The 16,300-nt window shown below is 31.6% G+C and overlaps 1 protein-coding gene and 1 pseudogene across 1 annotated transcript; one reads left to right on the forward strand and one right to left on the reverse strand.

Annotated features, from left to right (window-relative positions):
• Window positions 1–492: 492 nt before the first annotated feature.
• Window positions 493–3,582, reverse strand: LOC133878963 (LEAF RUST 10 DISEASE-RESISTANCE LOCUS RECEPTOR-LIKE PROTEIN KINASE-like 2.2; annotated as a pseudogene).
• Window positions 3,583–3,748: 166 nt separating this feature from the next.
• On the forward strand, window positions 3,749–5,895 carry LOC133880640 (rust resistance kinase Lr10-like). Its single transcript, XM_062319622.1, has 3 exons — window positions 3,749–4,426; window positions 4,524–4,553; window positions 4,644–5,895. The coding sequence occupies exons 1-3, from the start codon at window positions 3,760–3,762 to the stop codon at window positions 5,756–5,758; spliced, it is 1,812 nt and encodes a 603-aa protein (XP_062175606.1). The 5' UTR covers window positions 3,749–3,759; the 3' UTR covers window positions 5,759–5,895.
• The last annotated feature ends 10,405 nt before the right edge of the window (window positions 5,896–16,300 follow it).

Below are 16,300 nucleotides of genomic sequence, written 5' to 3' on the forward strand. Positions count from 1 at the left end.
GTAAGCTAGTGAATTCTCTGATTCAGCTTGAATTTTATCGTCCACAATTGCCAACCCGACGCAAGGCCCAAGTCCAATCTCAGTTATGGGCTATTAAGAAAATGATATCTAGCAAACTACGGGTCTTTGTTATTTATTTATTTTATTTATTTATTTTTGCCCTTTTTAGTTCTAAGGTCGTCAACTATTTGCTTATCTACAAAAGGAAAAAGAGCAAAAACGAAGACTAATGCTACTCTTCACCTTTCAAAGAAATAGTTGCTCAAATTGTTTGTTGGCTTCCACATTCAAAAAATAAATTTCATGAATGTCAACAATATCATCTCCAAATGACAAGGATTGATCTAATTCAATATGCCAAATGTACAAAGCAGAGGATTATTAGTAGAGAATGAAGAATAACAACATATCTTCTCAAACTTCAAACTCAAATTCATTTTTCAAGTATGAGAAAATGAAATTGAACATAAAAAACTTATATAATAAGGAGAGTTATCTTAAATCAAACAAACTCTTTATTTATTACACAGAAATAGTGAGCATCTTTGTGCTATCAAATATATATGAGAAAACTAATTTCTCCTTGAACATGGATATAATAAATCAAAATACTCATAGATAAATTAATTTGCATTTAAAATTGAGATGATTGACTTGATTCATTTGATTGATTCGAATTCTCTCCACCACCTATTACGGTTTCGTCTAGTGCTGAAAGGAAAGGCTTGGAAGGCATTTGTAAGCATTCAACTTCTCCTTCAAGCATTTGAATAACTTTGTTCATTGAAGGGCGATCATTAGGCTTCATCTGTATACACCATAATGCAACAATGATCATCTTCTTCCCTATTTTTTTTTCCTTTTCTGTGGCTTCTTCCAATATTTCTACGTCATTTCCATTTTGCAATTGGTCATAAACCCAAGTAGGGAAGTATATTTGGCTTGAGTGCTCTGCAACTGCATTTATGTTCCTTCTTCTACCGGCCATTTCCATCAATAACATTCCAAAACTATAAACATCAGCTTTGTATGAGACACCTCCAATATTTTTGTAGAATAACTCCGGAGCCATGTATCCTAATGTCCCTCTTGCAGCAGTCAAATAAACAATGCTGTCATTTACTGTATATAATTTTGCTAGTCCAAAGTCAGAAATCTTGGGAGTAAAATTTTCATCAAGAAGAATGTTGTGAGGCTTGATATCAAAATGTAAAATTTGCATCTCACATCCTTGATGTAAATATTCAATCCCACGAGCCACTCCTAGAGCTATATCATACATTTGATCATAGCTTAGGAGCGTGCATACTTCTGGCGAAAATATGTATTTATTTAGGGAACCTTTAGGCATTAACTCATATACAAGAGCCTGTTTCGATCCTTCAACGCAAAAACCAATGAGTTGCACTACATTAACATGGTGAATCCTTCCAATGGTTGCAACTTCGCTTATAAAATCTTGTCCGTTAGCTTTGGACTTACCTAACATCTTTATAGCCACAAGACGACCACTTCGAAGTGTTCCTTTAAATACAGTGCCATAACCTCCTTCACCCAATTTCTCCTTGAAACTTTTGGTAATCTTCTTAATTTCGGAATAAGAGTACCTTATTGGCATGAGGTTATTTTGACTTTGTAGAAATTCTTCGACAACATCATACATGGATAAATGCCTTCTACGCCATTTATATATCAAGAATGCAATCACAAATGGAATTCCCAATATCATTTTTGGTGCTTCGAATATTACTCCTATGGAAGAACATCACCAAAGCATGGATTGTAAGCCAACTTGTTATTGTATTAATGCTGTAAATATATATTTTATTTTAGAATAGATCCTAGTAATTAAGTACAATACTTGTTATCTTTTTCAGGTAAAAATTCATATTTTCATTTTGGCCGCATGTTAATTAATTCAGGCTAAACAGTGTAGAGAATAATCTTCGAAAAAAGAAAAATTAATTAATTAATAAAATTGTATAAACATATGTGACATAAGGCCATGCTTGAGAAGAAATAAAAGCAACAGTATAAACCTCTTGCTTCATCATCGAGGACAATCAATATTCCATTTCTTTACTAAATTTACCAAATTGCCCATAGGGAATTTATCCTGCAAATAAATTTTTAAGATTGAAACCTCACCTGCGTCAAATAAATAGTATAGTGCTTCTGGTAGTCGATCATATAATGCTGTATTGACAAACAAAAGAATAACATAGAATTAAAACTCAGCATTTGTCGTATTTTTTTTTTATGTAAACATCCGTAATAACATCACATTGCAATCTGCAAGGAATGATTTGTTTATAAAAAAAGAAAAAAAAATTAATAAAAATAAAAATGGATAGATATATAGGTTCTTACCGAGCGCTGGTGCTAGTAGTATTCTCACAATATCTACAACATGGAAAAAAAAAATCATAAATAAATTCATTAATTAATAAAAAAGGTGATTTGAATAATTTTAAAAGTCTATAAATACAAATAACTCTATAAACCTCTAGACTTGAGCTATCTTAGAATTAGATCGTACTGAATTCTCATGGCAGAAAACTTACATCCAATTATATTGGATATCATGCCAAGGATTCCAAGTTTGCCTAAGAAAATTAAGAACGTTAGCGTTTAGAAGCATGAATGGTTAGAGATGAGAAAAGAAAGAAACAGAAAATTAATGGTAAACATGTAAGAAATTTAATTAGAAATTGCAAGTGCATTGTCTTTTTTTTTTTTTTTTTTTTTTTTTTTTTTTTTTTCTAGCATGTTTTCTTTTATATACGCACCATCTCGTGTGCTCAAGTAAAGCTCAAAGCCCCGTAGCAATTTATTGTGGAAGTCTGTACAGGAAATATTTGTCAAGTCATCATCATAACAATAATAAGAAGGATATGACCTGGACATGAGAGATATTTGCTCTACTTGGCACAAGTTCCCCAACTCCACTGCAGGAGCACAATAATATTTGTCTGCACGATAATACTCGTCTGCACGATAATACTTGAATAGAGCATATGTATACCACTTGGAATTAGAATACACTCCATCCTCAATGCAAGCAGAAATGTTTAGATGATACCCAAAAATATTCAATGGCTTTTCACATTTCACCAAAATCACAGTTTTTGATGAATTAGAAGATATTCGATATGGATCCCTTGAACTGAAATTAGTTTCGTCTAGAGAATAACGAGGGACGAAGGAGTTGTACTCATTAACGTTTAGTCCAATACTTGGGTCCACAACTCTGATTGTGTTGTTGTTGTAATTGATTTGTTGTACGTAGTATCTTCCATCATATAAGTGTAACACTAGTGTTTGGTTGTTCTCACATAAAAGATTATACCTTTGATCGCCGCAGTTTTTTGGATCGCTCGTTAATCGAAATGGATAGCTTATATTACGGATAGAGCCGCAGGAAGAAGGAGAACAGTGATGATCATGGCTATCCTCAGCAGTAGTAGTATTGCAAGTTTGATGAAGGAGGACAACAACTACAATAAGGGCTGTCAGTCCCATTCCTCTTGCCATGGAGATCTGGAGAGAGAGAGAGAGAGAGAGAGAGAGAGAGAGAGAGAGAAAGAGGGAGAGAGAGCTTCCACATTAGCCCAGAGCAAAGCCTATATATAGACAAAGTAAATAAATAATTTAGATTTATAAGGCGTAAGCACCTACGTCATATATTGAAAAATAGGCCTTTTATGAATTATTTAAGAGGCTGATCGAGAACCATTGCTGATGGATATTTGCATAGAAATGGTAATCTCATACTTGTTCTTGTTTGTGGCTTTCATCATAGACCTTGGAGATGCCCAAAATATGTGTGCTGAAACACGTTGTGGAGGCCATGGCCCAAGCATCCGATTTCCCTTCCGACTTAACAACCAGCCAGACGACTGTGGATATTCTGGGTTTAATCTCTCCTGCACTGATACGAATCTAACGGTGCTCGAGCTGCCGATTTCAGTGAAGCTCTTTGTCAAACAGATTGACTACAAATCTCAGATAATTCAGTTATATGATCCACATCATTGCTTCCCAAGACCGCAGCTTCAGTGGCTCAAAGTGTCTAATTCCTCTCGTTTCCGATTCCAAGTACATAACCCTTATAATGACCTTTCCGACTATGCCTTATTCAATTGTTCTCCAAGATCAGAAAACAAATATCGTCTCATCTCTTGTCTTAGTGGCCCAACCTACCAAGTTTATCCTGCGACATACATCACGGCGTCCCTCATATCTTGTACAAAGATGTATAGTCTTCTATCAATTCCAGATGCCATAATATTCCATCCCGATAAATTTGTCCAATTGAATTGGTCCACTCCAGACTGCAGATACTGTGAAGAGATCAGAGGTAAGAGATGTGTGAAGAGTAATAGCAGTGAATCAGGAATTCAGTGCATTTCTACACATACTAAAGGTATTATATCTATCCAATTCATTTCAAACTTTCTACTTAATTATTTATTTTTTGAAATTTACAATAATGAGAAGCTGATTGTGTTAAATCTTTGCAGGTGTATTAATATTGAAGTTAAAGATTTCTGGTGAGTCATATATGTATTTAATATTAATTTGTAATTATTCTTATAATTGTGGAGAATAAAGTTATTGATTCATGAATGTTTATAATGCAGGTGCCATCTTAGGTCCATTTATTATATTGCTCTCAGTCTTTGCTCTCTACCGTTTCTATATTTATGATAAAGTAGAAAAAGAACATCGAGCGAAGATCGAAAAGTTTTTGGAAGATTACAGAAATTTCAGACCAACGAGATACTCGTATGCTGATGTTAAAAGGATTACAAATCAATTTGCTGAGAAGTTAGGTGAAGGAGCATATGGAATAGTGTTCAAAGGAAAGCTTTCCAACGAAATTCATGTTGCAGTGAAGATCCTGAACACTTCCATGGGAAATGGGGAAGAATTCATAAATGAAGTAGGAACAATGGCTAGGATCCATCATGTTAACGTAGTTCGCTTGGTTGGTTTCTGTGCTGATGGATTTAGAAGAGCTCTAGTTTATGAGTTCTTACCAAATGATTCACTAGAGAAGTTTATATCTTCAACGGCCGCCAAGAACCTTATTCTTAATTGGAATAAGCTGCAAGATATTGCTTATGGCGTAGCAAAAGGAATTGAATATCTTCACCAAGGATGTGACCAACGAATCCTCCATTTTGATATCAAACCTCACAATGTTTTGCTAGACCAGAGCTTCAATCCAAAAATTTCTGATTTTGGTCTTGCCAAGTTGTGTTCAAAGGATCAAAGTGCAGTTTCCATGACCACAGCTAGGGGGACTGTGGGTTACATTGCACCTGAAGTGTTCTCTAGAAATTTTGGAAATGTATCTGCAAAAGCAGATGTTTATAGCTTTGGAATATTGTTGCTTGAAATAGTTGGAGGGAGGAAAAATGTCGACATTACAGTTGAAAACACTAGCGAAGTCTACTTTCCAGAATGGATCTACAATCTCTTGGAACAAAAAGAAGACATACGAATCTTTGTTGAGGATGATGGAGATGCTAAAATTGCAAAGAAACTTGCAATTGTAGGACTCTGGTGCATTCAATGGCACCCAATGAATCGTCCTTCTATTAAAAATGTGGTTCAAATGTTGGAAGGAGAAGGAGATAAATTAACTATGCCTCCGAATCCCTTTGCCTCTGTGGGTCCCATAAAAAGTAGTGCAAATATACCTACAAAACGTCTAAACAATGAGTTGGAAGTGATTCCTGAATTAGAATAATTATATGTAAAATTAGCGTATGTAATAATTACTATATATGTTGCAATGATCTTGTAATCCTAGAACTTATTAATTTTGTAATCAATGTTGGGACTTCAATTCGATGATTATGAAAAAGTGGCTACTAATTTTTTTTCTTTTTCTTTTATCTGCCATTTTTTCCTTTTTAATTGTCAATTTCTTAGGTTGTCATATAATCTAAGAATGAATTTGTTTAATTTAGTCACACCATTTATTTATGAAGCACCACACAATTTATCTTTCTGTTGCACTGTATTTGTAAAAGACTAATGTATATTTCTGAATATATATCAGCTCAAGATCCCTTTCTTTAAGCATAATAGAAATATTAAAAATCATGACAAATTCATAATCTGGTCTTTATCACATTAATGGCCCTACAAAGACAACGAGGTATGCATGTGGGAACCAATTATTTATTTATTTTTGTAAATGCCTTTAAATGCTCTTGAAGAGAGGCAAGCTATAGTTAGTAGTGTATGATTGATGAGGGCAATGGCAAAAGGGAATATTGTTATGTGCATGACTGGGGAGTGGGGACACTTTAATAAGAAAGATCAGAAGGGGCAAACTTGTGGACTGGGAGTCATTTTGGGTTGACGTTCAAAGAAACTTGCAATTGTAGGACTAAGGTGCATCCAATGGCACCCAATGGATTGTCCTTCTATAAAAACTACCGTTCAAATGTTGGAAAGAGAGGGAGATGAATTAATTATACCTCCTAATCCCTTTGTCGCTACAGGCCCCATAAAAATTAGTGCAAATATTACTACAAAACGTCTAAACCATGAGTTGGAGGTGATTTCAGAATCAGAATAATTGTATGTAAGCTTGGCTTATGTGATAACTATATGGGCCTATTGCAATGATCCTATAATATTCTCAGAACTTAATAATCTTGTAGTCAATGTATAACCAATTCGAGGATTATAAAAAAGTATCTACTAATTTTTATTTTTATTTTTTGTTCTTTTGCCTATCTTTTTTTTCCTTCAATTAATTGTCAGTTTTTCTTTCTCAATATTCCATGGTATATGCAAGTTTTATTTCTTAACTTTGGTATCGATCTCTTTAACTAATTTGGACCAGCTTTTCTTTTTGTCGATCTTGGTTGCCACCGAATAATGATGACGACAACGATAGTTGAGAGCTCATAAAATGAGTGTTATAATGTAACAAATTAATATTGCCCCTTGAAGATAATGGCAAGTTTTCGTCTATATATATTCTTAGAACATAGACGAAATATTTAAGGTGCTACCTGTCTTGAATTTGCTCCTCACTTTGTCTAGTTCGAACTAGTAAATTGTGCGTTCTAATTAAGTGAGAATCTAAATTTGAACTCCATGAAAAATACTAAGCAAGTTAAAAACAAATTACACCAAATTGTTCTGGGGACCAAATTAGGTAACATTAAAAACCTAAGATGCATGGTTCAATGTGAAAATTTTATTTCAGATAGTGAAAAGTTTTCCATGATCTCCCTTTTTTTCTATATGGCTTTTTTATTTGTATTTAATTTTGAGACTTTCTTCTTAGCTCTTCCATGGTATATAACAGCTCTCTTCGATCACTATATCTATATGTGACGAAAAAAAAAAAAAAAACATACAAACAAACATGTTATAGCTGTTCTTCATTAGATTCTTAAAAAGCTTATTCTTTCTCTTGTATTTTATGTTTTTGTTTGTATAAAAATACTTCATTACGTTGTCTTTCAATAAATATTCTACTCCTTATTTGGTCTAACAAATAATGCAAACTAAGGAAAGACCTTGATTACTTGATCCTAATGCCTTACTTTATATTTTGTAAATTAATTTAGTCGGTCTGTCCAAAGACCTCTTATCTATTTTATTAAATCATCATTTATTTCAAAAATTTAAATTAATAAAAAAAATTGCTTTAATTATTGAAATTAATATTTTAATACTTCTCCTTATATATTAAACTATAAAATATGTGAACTATTTTAATCAAAATATTGGATAAATTATGGATACAAGGTTTAGACTTAAGACTTTCCTCTAATACGTTAAATCATCACTTATAGTTAGAGGTTAAGGTGACAGGAAATTGTGAATTAATTAATTTAAATTAATATTTTAACGTACTCCCTAATTTGTGGTAAGAGGGTAAGGGGACAGGAAATTGTAAATTAAAAAAACCTGCAACAGGATCGATCAACTGCGGGATCAATTGGACGACAAACAAAATGATTCCACATCTGTGGAAGACTTTGAAAAATAAGTCATCATTTGTCCTTTAGGTAGAAATAGGAATCAAATTTAGTGGAATGATGGTGGGCACTCTGCTTCGATGAAAGAGATGAAGAAGACATGGCCGGGTATTCTGAAAGTAGAGAGCTTTATGTCTTGAACAAACATTAATATAAACTCATTTCAATTTATATTTTAAGCTCAGTGGACTAAAGAGATTATTACAAGCTCCTTTCGGCTGTGTTATTAAATTCAAAGCAAATCTTGAACATCGAAACTGTGTTATTAATGGATTAATCAATGGCCCTCCGATCCACTTGGGGGACTAGCAGGCCAGTAAGGCACATCATCCAACGATTCCAACCTCTCCCCCTCCCCCCCAAGCTTCCTCTGAATCCTCTCTCGGTACTGTAAACAATAAAACGACACGTAGTAATAGAGGAATCAAAGTTTTGCGACCACTAAAAATGGCTCTGACCTTTTTATAACATCAAGATATATGGACAGCATCCCCTGCACTCGGTATATATCCCTGGAATTGTCTGTCCCTATATTTAAGGGATAGAGATTTCAATAATTTTATAAAGAATAATTTGGACAATAAATTATTAAAAAATTCAGATTTATATTTAGGTGGGCAATTTAAAGAAGCCCTTAATGAAGCCTATTTATCTAGTTTCAGTACCTGTTGGAACAAATAGACTCCATTAAGATTTAAGAGCCTCCCTGACTGCAATAAAATAAGCTGCAATTCGAGGAGAAGTATCGATCCCAATAAATATTTCTTTATCTTTACTGATCATAATCAATATATAAAGAAGTAAAGATTTTAATACAACAATCTGTTCAAATTTCTTCACCCCACTCTCTTTTTATATTTTATATATATTGAGAAGAAGAAAACATTGTGGTTGGAGAAAATTTCAAAAGAAGAATCCAAGAACTTTGTATCTTGAAAACTGCCTGTAAGTTCACACCATAAAGTGACACCTACCAAGAGCCCACATAATACTCTTTATCTTGCTTTGCCTTGGACCAAATATTTCAACAGCTTTCTGCTTCTCTCCCGTATTGAGAAATTGAAGGCAAAAAGTATAGAAAATCACTCGTCTGAGTGTCTTTTATTTATCTCTAATCGAAATATATATATATATATATATATATATATTAAAAAAAAAAAAAAAAAAAAAAAAAAAACCTAATGCACTAGAATTAGACGGCCATAACATATATTTATACTAAATTTTGCTTCAATCAACTAGGGAGTGGGATCAGACGAAAAAAGAAAAGAAAACGCTAGTAAGTGGGACTAATAAAAGTAGAAAAGAAAACACTAAAGGAAAGCACTAGTAAGTGCACATTCGTTTCAATTTTTATAGTCATCAACAATATTTAGGAATAAAAAATAAAAAAAAAAAGATTAAAGCATAAAATAATTTTTCAAATTCATTATTCAATTAGGCTGTCCGGACAAATAGATCTCACAACCCTTCTCTTTTACACTATTTAAATTTAGAAAGAACTTCACTTATAACCCTGATCTTTCATCACTTTTGAAATAAGATATGCAAACTTTAAAAAGTGTCAATTTAGAGTATCCCTCTTTCAATTTGTTTTCAATTTCAACACTTCGTTAGAATTTTTCGTTAAATCCTGTCAAAATTTTCAAAATACCCTTTCCTTTTTTTTAAGAAAAAAAATAAAAAAAAATTGCAAGGATTTAGGTGTTAGTCAAAATTTAATTACATTTGTAAAAATACTCATGCCTTAATCTTTAAAATCTTTTATTATTTTTTTAAAAAACAAACACAGTGGTATTTTGGAAATTTTGATAAGATTTAACGAAAAAATTCTAACGGATTGTTGAAATTAAATTTTTTTAAAAAAAAAAATTGAAAGATTGATTCCCTAAATTGACACTTTTTTAAAGTTTGGATACCTTATTTCAAAAGTATTGAAAAATCAAGAGTTGTAAGTAAAATTTTCCCTCAAATTTATAGAAATTCAAACAGCATAATTTGATAATCTTAGAGAAAACCAAATATTCATAGTATAAAGGTACATCAAAAATGGCATGAAACATGCAAAGTCCCACCTACTAGCGCTTTGTTGATTCAAGATAATATTAATTAAGTGTGGATCTGGTCTAGGTATTCTAAATAGCTTTGTAGACCCAAGATAATATTAATCTCAAGAGTCAAGATAATATTAATTAAGTGGGAATTTGGCCTAGGTATTCTATATATATATATATATATGAAAAAGCAACACCAATGAGATCAATCATAGAAGAAAGTCACCCGAGTATTGTTACATGCATCTCGGTAAAAGGAAGCACTTAACAATAGATTTGGCCTAGGTATTCTAAATATATATATATATATATATATATATGAAAGGCAACACCAATGAAATCATAGTAGAAAGTCACCCGAGTATTGTTGCATGCACCCTCGTAAAAGAAAGCACTTAACAAAGGATTTGGCCTTGGTATTCTATATATATATATATATAAAAGCAACACTAATGGAATCATAGCAGAAAGTCACTCGAGTATTGTTGCATGTACCTTGGTAAAAGCAAGCACTTAACAAAGGATTTGGTCTAGGTATTATATATATATATATATATATATATATATATATGAAAAAGCAACACCAATGAGATCGATCATAGCAGAAAGTCACCCGAGTATTGTTGCATGCACCTTGGTAAAAGCAAGCACTTAACAAAGGATTTGCCCTAGGTATTCTAAATATATATATATATATATTTGAAAAAGCAATACCAATGAGATCGATCTTAGCAGAAAGTCACCTGAGTATTTTTACATGCACCTTGGTAAAAGCAAGCACTTAACAAAGAATTTGGCCTAGGTATTCTAAATATATATATATATATATGAAAGGCAACACCAATGAAATCATAGTAGAAAGTCACCCGAGTATTGTTGCATGCACCCTCGTAAAAGAAAGCACTTAACAAAGGATTTGGCCTTGGTATTCTATATATATATATATATATATATGAAAAAGCAACACTAATGAAATCATAGCAGAAAGTCACTCGAGTATTGTTGCATGTACCTTGGTAAAAGCAAGCACTTAACAAAGGATTTGGTGTAGGTATTATATATATATATATATATATATATATATATATATATATATATATATATATATATATGAAAAAGCAACACCAATGAGATCGATCATAGCAGAAAGTCACCCGAGTATTGTTGCATGCACCTTGGTAAAAGCAAGCACTTAACAAAGGATTTGCCCTAGGTATTCTAAATATATATATATATATATATATATATATATATATATATATATATATATATATATATATATATATATATATATTTGAAAAAGCAATACCAATGAGATCGATCTTAGCAGAAAGTCACCCGAGTATTTTTACATGCACCTTGGTAAAAGCAAGCACTTAACAAAGGATTTGGCCTAGGTATTCTAAATATATATATATATATATATATGAAAAAACAACACCAATGAGATCGATCATATCAAAAAGTCACTCGAGTATTGTTGCATGTACCTTTGTACAAGCAAGAACTTAACAAAGGATTTGGCTTAAGTATTATATATATATATATATATATATATATATATATATTGAGGACTTTTTGTTCTTCCATGCCGAGTTCTTTGGTCTGAAAAAGGTGGGGAAATCAGAAATGACTCGTGGGGCTCAAAGTCTCCATTGACGTTGATTTAGTCTTTCCACATAATTTTGACTGCAATATCCTGTCGGTGACGTGCTATTCATAAACTAGCAAAGACTTCGACGATGACTTGAGCAACAATGACTTCGATAAGGTGGAGAATTTTCTAAGAAAGAAAGACCCAATTATTTATCCATAAAAAATAAACGAAAGTACAAGAATACATAAATTAACTAATCGATCGATTGAAATTTCTCCATGATGTATTATTGTTTTTCTTCCTCTGCAAGACATGATTTAAAAATTAATTTATAGTTTAATATTTTCTTCTTAAACTTGACTACTCATATGAAATCAAGACAGACAATAATTTGAGTTACTCAACTTGAAAAATAATTAAAAAATAAAAATAAAAAATAATTTGATTACTCTTACCTTTATCTCAATTCCAAAAGCTTCATAATATTAAACTCAGAAATGATATTTACTACATTATTTACCTTACATTATTGACACAATAGTATCAACTAACTCTTAAACTAATCATTATTTTAAAAATAAAAAATTCAATGGTTAATTAGGACCGTTACATCCGCATTATGTGATATCTGTGAAATAAAAATGTAGTTTGGATATAGGAAATATAGGCACTAAAAAAAAATCGATAAAATCTAAATAAATCTAACGACCATATATTATTTTCTCATCCCTGCATCATAATGTTTTATAAAATGCTGATATTTTTTTCAAAAAAAAAAAAAATAACAACATCTTAAAAAATGCCGCTTATTTTTGGTAAAACACTAATATTTTATTTTATTTTTATCCAGTTTGTTTATTATTATTATTTTTTTTACAATAATGAGTTCTATAAAATGTACTCAAATTAAATAAACAAAACGAAAGGTAATGAATTTACTTAATGGTAGAAAAAACAAAAATTATAAAACCAATTAGTCAATACAAATTATACAATAGAATGTTAATAATAAAAAGAATATCATATACGTCATATTAATACAAATTTTCAGCTCCTACAAAATACAAGTGTCTACCGCAAATAAAGTGCTTGCAAAATCTCAGTCTCATATTAAAAAGATGAGTAAAGTCTATGTAGAGTTGATCAATTATAAAGCTACTAAGTTTTTTTTATTGATTTCTTTCTAGGTAAAATTGTGCTTTATAAGCAATTATAGAGAACTTCAATTAGTACATAAATAATCGTTTTGAAGATATAGCACGGATATAGTTAACGCTATTTCTAGATCATTACTATTCTTCTAGTATTTAAATGAGCATTGAATACTTTTCCTCATCTTAATATCTACAATTATAAGAAAAGAAAAGAAAGTGTAAGGGTTTATTTAGGTTTACGATTTCAAAAAGTTCAATTTGAAAACGCAATTTGTAAAACCGCAATTAAGAGTTTGATAGAAATGCAGTTTAGCCTCTAAAATTACAGTTTAGCCTTTAAAATTGTACGTTTTTAAAAACGCACTTCCTTAATTACCACCGATTTGAAAACGCAGATTTTTCTATATTTTTCAAATTTCAATTTGTCAAAAACACATTTTCAAACAATACATCTTTTGTAATTTAATTTAAAATTGAACTTTTTTTTTTCTTTTTTTTCTACAAAATCGCAATGCAAACGCACTCTACGTAGAAGAGTGGATTCCCATCTCCTCTAGTTCAAAGCCAACCCAAATGTGAAATCTAGTAAGTTAGTGAGTTCTCTTGTTAAGTTTCTATTTTTTTAATTCCTTAAGTTTTGTTCTCATTATGAAGTTGATCATTTTGTCCAATTTTGTACTGATTTTGTCAATCTTTTTCTATTGAGTTTATATAAAATTTCAATTCTACCATTTTCTAAAAGAAGAAGAAAAAAAAAAGTAAAGAAAAAAAAAATACAAAAATTAGAAGGTGACTTAGGTAGTTAAAGGTGGGGCCGTGCAAGCCACCCCTGTTATGGGGTGGTTGTGTGAGCCATGCCCAATATTTAGGGGTGGCCATGCTAGTCATATTAGTTGTGGGGAGGCTCGCACAGCCACCCTCTCTGTTAATAAGGTTGCCACCTTTATAATTTTGTTGTTCTTTTTTCTTTCTTTTTTTTTTCTTTTTTTTTTTTTTTTTTTTGCAAAGGGGAAGATTTCTAATTTTATAAGAACTCCATAAAAAAGATTAAAGCAATTTATATGAAAGCAAATCGAACAAGTGATTTGGTAACCACAATCAACTCAATGAGCTAAAAGATAAAGGAGGTGTTAGAAATACACCAGTTAAATATGTGGGTCCCATCCCATGTGAGAGGGAGAGTATGTAACCAATGTGTAACTAGTGTTGTTTTTAGCATTATCCAAAGATAAAAATAGAAACTACGGCTCAATCCTTAATGGACTAGTTTTTTGTCTTAAAAGCTAAAAGAATTCTCAATCCGACACGAGCCTTCTTACATGAGGCCCAAATCAATTTTGGCATATTTTGGTCCAAATCAATTTTTTTTTCTTTAAGTACGACTTGATGACTTTCATTAATAAATCATGATGAAACAACTTGTTAAGCAAATACATTTATTTCAAAAATATCCTTCTAAACAAAGAAAATTGAGAAAATACACTTAATTCCCTTAAATTGATACCCTTTTGTAAAGACACCTTCAGACTTTAAAAAGTAATATTCCCTTAAATTGATACCCTTTTGAGAAAATACACTTAAAATTAATGGGAAATGGCATGTGTAACGCACACATGCTAATTTTGTTTACATGAAATGCCCAAATTACCCCTAAAAATTATTATAAAATAAATAAATAAAAGGAAGACAAAAGGAAGGCTAATAGGGTGGGTTTTTTTTTTTTTTTTTTTTTTTTTTGAGGCTAATTTGAGTATTTCATGTCAAAAATTAGCACATGTGCTTCATACGTGTGATTCTTTGTCCATTTTAATGCCAAAAACTAATAGAGGATGCAACTTACAATGAAGTACTGTTAGTTTGAAAGGGGCCAAGTGCCAAGTGTCAATATTCATTTTCTATGCCAATAGTTCATTCTAGCATGTTAACTGTCCTAACATATTAACATCATTGTCTATATCATTTATTTGATCACTACTACAACTATATTATACAAGGAGTTATGTCTTTAAAATGCTCATCCTCGAAGCAACTCTTCAAAAATCTTGCCTAAAAGTCCTCCGTATAACAAACCCTCACACAAACACTCAAGCTTTTGGTTTAACATTCAAGGAAAAAGTTCAAAACCCTCTCTGGTTCACTATGAACAAATATTATTTTCGTTCTTTTACGTTCTTTAAATAGACTCTTTTTGTGCAATTAATGTTCATTTCATTCGATCAAATTTGGCATTAATGTAGTCAGACGACATCGAGTCTCATCTTACCTCACAGGTCAAGTGACACATGGAGATGCAACTTTCGTTTGATCTAATTTGCATTAAATGATGTCATGTGACGTCTTGTCTCCACCAAACCCCACACGATGATTGACATATAGAGATTTGATTTTTGTTTAGGCAAACTCATTTTGGATCAAACAAACACAAATGTTTGTTCAATTCGTCACGTGTTTGTTTGATTACATCATAGGTTTCTTCCCATCGGACATGTGAAAATTCTAAATTCGTTTGATTGAACTATTTCCATTCGATTAAACTATTTCCATTTGATCAAAATTTGTGTTTATTCGATTTTGTCGAATGTTTCTTACGACACATGGTAGACTTAATTCGTTCAATCAAACCATTTTCACTCCGAATAATCCCCTTTATGACCATAAGTGGGTCATAACTTTTGCTACAGTGTTGAAATCACACATATGACCTCAATTTGAAAATCTCTTTTCAGCGCGCACGCAACGGTCACTAGCTACACTCGGTGAGCACATTTTCAAGCTAAAAAGATATTCCCCCCACCCCCTGCCGCAGCACAAAACGCATCATTTTCTCCTCTACCTTACCTTATTTTGACTTTAGTAGGTATTTTATGCATTTCATTATTGTTTTTTTTAGTATAGTTTGAAAATTGGAAGTTATTGAAAAAAACAGATGCAACAATTGGGCGCACATTATAAGCATGCCTAATTTGATAGATTTGGCAAAAGACAGTCCATAAAGTGAATTTTATTCCACTTTTTTTTGTGAAGAAAAGCCAAAATTGGCCATGCACATTCATTGACTTTCATTGCTTGGGCAGTTTTGTAAGGTGAAGAAGAATTGCAATCAAGTTACTCTTACCCAATTTAAAAATTCAGAAGGCCACAGCATTTGAGATTTACAAATACTAATATTTCTTTCTTTTCTTTTCTTTTCTTTTTTTTTTTTTGGTGAGGGGGGGGGGGGGAAGACATAATCAGCAAAAGCATAAAATCACAAAGGGATATTATAATGCTATCACTAAACAAAAGCGCTATCATTTTACATCTCTATTTTAGTTGCAAATTTACCAAATTTAGATTTGTTGGGTTTTTTTATTTTTATTTTTTTTTATTTTTATTTTAAACTATTCTGTATGTATATCCCTTAAAATGTGGAAATGACAACATCCTACAGTTGCCCAAAGGTTGTTAACTGACAATGCCAAAATCCATTGAATATAT

This window comes from Alnus glutinosa, chromosome 10 (genome assembly GCF_958979055.1).
Source record: "Alnus glutinosa chromosome 10, dhAlnGlut1.1, whole genome shotgun sequence".
Lineage (NCBI taxonomy): Eukaryota > Viridiplantae > Streptophyta > Magnoliopsida > Fagales > Betulaceae > Alnus > Alnus glutinosa.